This window comes from Myotis lucifugus, unplaced genomic scaffold, assembly GCF_000147115.1.
Source record: "Myotis lucifugus unplaced genomic scaffold, Myoluc2.0 scaffold_297, whole genome shotgun sequence".
Taxonomy (NCBI): domain Eukaryota; kingdom Metazoa; phylum Chordata; class Mammalia; order Chiroptera; family Vespertilionidae; genus Myotis; species Myotis lucifugus.
The window spans coordinates 1-4,336 of NW_005871345.1; the positions used below are offsets into that span (position 1 = coordinate 1).

Genomic DNA, 4,336 nt, shown 5'->3' on the forward strand with positions numbered 1-4,336 from the left:
CACCAAGCATGTCAAATTCGCAGCCACCACGAGTTTGACATGCTTGCTACACTCTAGTTCTGATCCCCACTGTTCATGAGCTCCCAGTTTGCTGGGAGGGTCCAACAGAGAACCAGATCATCACAATAAATGTGGGGCACAGAGAAGGGAATGAATCCCTTCCTTGCCTAAGAATGCTTCATGTCCATTGCTTAAACCTGGAAATCCAGCTGTATTAGTTTCAGAGGGCTGCTGTAACAAACTACCACAACCCAGGTGGCTTACACACAGAAATTATTGTCTCACAGTCTTGGAGGTCAGAAGGCATCAGCAGGGTTTTTTCCTTCTGATGGCTATGAGAGAATCTATTCACGCCACTCCCCTAGCTACTGGTGGTTTACTGGCAATCTTTGATGTTACTTGGCTTATAGAAAAAAGCATCACTCCAACCTCTGCCTTCATCTTCACATGGAATTCTCAGTGTATATGTGTTTGTGTGTGCATGCGCGTGCAAACTTGCCTTCTTAGGACACCATTCCTTTTGAATTAGGGCCCATTCTATGACCTTATTTTAACTACATCTGCAATGACTCTAGTTCCAAATAAGGTCACATTATGAGTTACTAGGAGTTATGACTTTAACATAGAGTTTGGGTGGTACACAATTCAGCTTATAATACCAGCCTTCCCCAGACTCAATTGACCAGTGCCTTCTCAGACCCAGATGGGGCATTTTTTTCTAACTGATACCCTTACAGACACAGGGAGACATTCTGCAGACTCTGGGTCTTATGCCTGCAAAGGCTTCCTGATCCCCATATTCCTGCTTTTTCAGGATGCCTCCCCCCGCCCCCCATGTATGTCAAAGAAAGCCAGCACTCTCCCCACTTCCCATTGTCAGAAGCCATCACGCCCATGTTCTAATGTGGTGTATTTGCTAATACAGTGAGAACATGCACTGGACTGAATGTCTCTCCTCCCCCACCCTCATTTGCTCTGATTTCAGATCTTGAATGTCAATGTGAAGGCCCCAGCCCTGCTGCTGAGCCAGCTGCTGCCCCACATGGAGAACAGGGGGTGAGGGCAGGGAAGGGGAGAGGGATGGAGACATTAAGTGTCAAATGTGAAGCAGAGGTGGTAAACAAGAGCCAGGTGTTGAGTTAGATCTTTCTTCTGAGCAGCAGGCTTAGCTGAGCCAGTAACACAGGAGAAGTGAGAATTTGACTTTCAGACTCTATCCATTAGTGTCATTCTCTCATAGCTAGAATGCCCATGGAATCTGGCAAGGACTCTACTAGTAGCACAATAAGGGATCTACAGACAGAAAGGTCCAGAGTCCTCACAGCTTTCCTGGAATCAGAGGAATGTAAGTGGTCTCTCTAGAATAGTGAAAGTTTAGCTTCATATTTCTAGGTCACAAAAGAGAAAAAAATCCTGTCTTCTTGCATGAATACCCAATTTCTAGAGTGCCCAGAAATCGGCAAGGACTGGAAGAGAGAAATGGAAAGGCCCAGAGTTCCCATAACTGTCCTGGAGTTGGGGAACTGAAAGTGGCCTCTCTTAGGCTGCATGCAGCAGGGCAGGGCACAAAAGTCCAGGTTGATGACACTGCGGCACCCTGCAGCCTGTCCATAATAAGGGTAGTAGAGTTTCCAAGTCCCACTCAACTCTTATCTCTCAAACTTTTTTACTCTTGGGCTAGCCATGTCCTCCATTATCTTCCCCATCATCCCTGCTCTGTGTGTGTTGCACAGAACGACCTTTAGATCCAGGGTGAGTGAAGAGAAGAGGTCAGAGACAAGGCTGGACAAGCAGGATGTTGCTAAATTATGGATAGCCTTGAATGTTGTGATAAGGAATTTTGTCAACATTTAGGAGACAAAGGTGAAAATTATATGATTGTTTTAATTATTTTAGGCATACTTCATCTTCTTCCTAAATTAAAAGAGAGCATGAAGAGAAAACACTTGCGGGACAATGAAAGCATCTTGATTTACGGGCCTACACAGAATAGATACTGAGGGAAAGGGAATGAGTAGGTAAAGGGGAAAAGAGAGGCAAGAGTGCAGATTTCTCAAGAGGACCAAACAGGTTCCAGAAAGGAAATTTTAGTCTACAGTATCTGATGTGAAAGGAAACTGGAGGGTAGAGAAGTGAGGTCTGAACAAGGGTCATTAGACTTGGTGAGTGAGGGAGCACTGAGGATCCTTAAGAAAAACTTTTCCAGAGGATTATGGGGTAGGGTTGTGGGGGGCGTGGAGCTTCTGAGATTAAGATTCCAAAGGATCCACTGGGAAGTACTTTGAATATTACTCTTAAGCATGCCTAGTATAGAACACCCTCAAAGTCAGTAAATGGAACAATAGTCTAGAATAAAGGCAAGTGTTGGCTGTATTTGATAAAAGTGTTCATACTAGTTCTCCTTAATGGATTGAGCATCCAAGTATAGGTGAAAACATAAACTTGGTCCTGGTCCTCAGGATGCTCTAGGTCAGAGGAGATAGGCTGAAGGAAGGCAGGAGCAGGCTCTAATCTGAACCTAAATTTCTTTCACTCACTTTCATGGTCCACCGTCTCCACTTCCTTTCATACCCCAGATGTGTCTATTTGCTTCACTTATATGTGGCTCCATCGTATTTATCCCATCTTTCTCTTCCCAGGGGAAGCTCTGTGGTTCTGGTCTCCTCAATTGGGGCATACTTACCTGAAGCTGTAAGTATAAACTTCTATGATGCTAGATGAAAAGGAAGGAAACAGCCCCATTTGCCAAGAAACGTGGAGAGGGCCAGGAAGATCCCAGAATAGGCCATTGCTGGTGGGGCACACCTACACCCACATTTGATCAATGGGTGTCTCAGACCCTCCTTCTCCAGAAAGGACACACATGGCAGGTTTTTAACCTTTCTTTGTGAGATTCTCAATTATCTCTGCATTGCTGAAGAGATATATTTATACACACAGGCCTAGGGATCCAATAGAAACTCTCCTCCTCAGTTACTTATTTGCCATCCACTTCCCTTTGTGTTCACAGAGGCTAGGGGCCTACGGTGTCAGTAAAGCAGCCATTCTGGGACTCACCAAGACCCTGTCATTGGAGCTGGCACCAAAGGATATCCGGGTGAACTGCCTAGTTCCAGGAGTAATTGACACAGCCTTCAGCAAAATGGTAAGGACCAAAGACAACTTCTGCTTCTGCCCCACTGAGTGCCAGGGTCCCTTCCCCTACCAGGCCATGTCCCAGAGACACCTGGCCCTGTGGCCTCTTGTTCTGATGCTCTGGTCCACCACCTTTGGGATCAGCAGCAGAATCAGGATTGTAGTCCTCTGTGAGGGACGAGCCCAGAGTGTCCCCCAGAAGCCCCTCCACAAAGGTGTTTATGGGGTGGAGCCATTGTGATTCCACCTGGATGAGCAGCACTAACCTTTTGACTTTTCCTTTAGCTGTTTGAGGATCCAGACTTTTGGAACCATGCGAAGGGACGCCATGGAATACAGAGGTAGGTTGTGCATGAGGCAGTGTCCTTTGTAGATCTGGGTTCATGTAACTTCAGACCTTCATGATGAATAAAAATCACCATCACCTCTCTGCATTCCTCTTTCTGAGATTTGAGCCCTGGAGAGAGTAAAAGTCCCTGTAGAGCCCACATATCTACACTTGCAACCTTTCTCTCATGACCATAGGGGTCTTGACTTCCCAGCATCTGACAGGAGCCCAGGGCTCACAGGAAGCATCATCACTCTCAGCCCATCTCCTCTTTCCATACAGAGTGGGTCAGCCTGAGGACTGTTCGGGGCTGGTGTCCTTCCTCTGCTCTCCAGATGCCAGCTACATCACCGGTGAAAGCATTGTGGTGGCTGGCTTCTCACCCCGCCTCTGAAGGACATGAGCTCAGAGCTCGGGCTTGCCTCTCATTGTAGAAGCGCCCTGTGCCTCTGGGGCCACCATGTTGGGGCACCTCTATACATGATGAGCCTGTGCTTCAAATACACACTTTAAGTTCAACATAATCAGAGTATGAAACAATAAAGAACATCAGAAAAGAAAGTTTACAGCATGAAACTGTCATTAATGTTGTCACTTTTCTTCAGCCCTTGCCTACCTTGGTAATTAAGAACCATGGTCTGAGAGAGCATGGTTACCAGGAGATCAGAGTTCTCAGGGATGACAGTCTGGGCCACTCCATGAGGGATGAGCAACCTAGACCAGAGGACTTGCTGACCAAGGGTGAAGGGAATTTAGAAAGGGTGTAGACTGAGCCTGGCTGGTTTGGCTCACTGGATAGAGCGTCGGCCTGGGGACTGGAGGGTCCCAGGTTCGATTCCGGTCAAGGGCATGTACCTTGGTTGTGGGCACACC

At 46.9% G+C, this 4,336-nt stretch overlaps 1 protein-coding gene across 1 annotated transcript; it reads left to right on the forward strand.

Moving 5' to 3' along the window:
* The first annotated feature begins 949 nt into the window (after positions 1-949).
* On the forward strand, positions 950-4,024 carry LOC106699059 (dehydrogenase/reductase SDR family member 2, mitochondrial-like). Its single transcript, XM_014465496.1, has 5 exons — positions 950-1,056; positions 2,640-2,691; positions 3,011-3,145; positions 3,421-3,476; positions 3,746-4,024. The coding sequence occupies exons 1-5, from the start codon at positions 1,043-1,045 to the stop codon at positions 3,855-3,857; spliced, it is 369 nt and encodes a 122-aa protein (XP_014320982.1). The 5' UTR covers positions 950-1,042; the 3' UTR covers positions 3,858-4,024.
* Positions 4,025-4,336: the final 312 nt, after the last annotated feature.

Coding starts and splice junctions, on each gene's coding strand:
- LOC106699059 (XM_014465496.1), top strand. Junction 2,692..3,010: donor GGGCATACTTACCTGAAGCT/GTAAGTATAAAC, acceptor TTGTGTTCACAG/AGGCTAGGGGCCTACGGTGT. Junction 3,146..3,420: donor ACACAGCCTTCAGCAAAATG/GTAAGGACCAAA, acceptor CTTTTCCTTTAG/CTGTTTGAGGATCCAGACTT.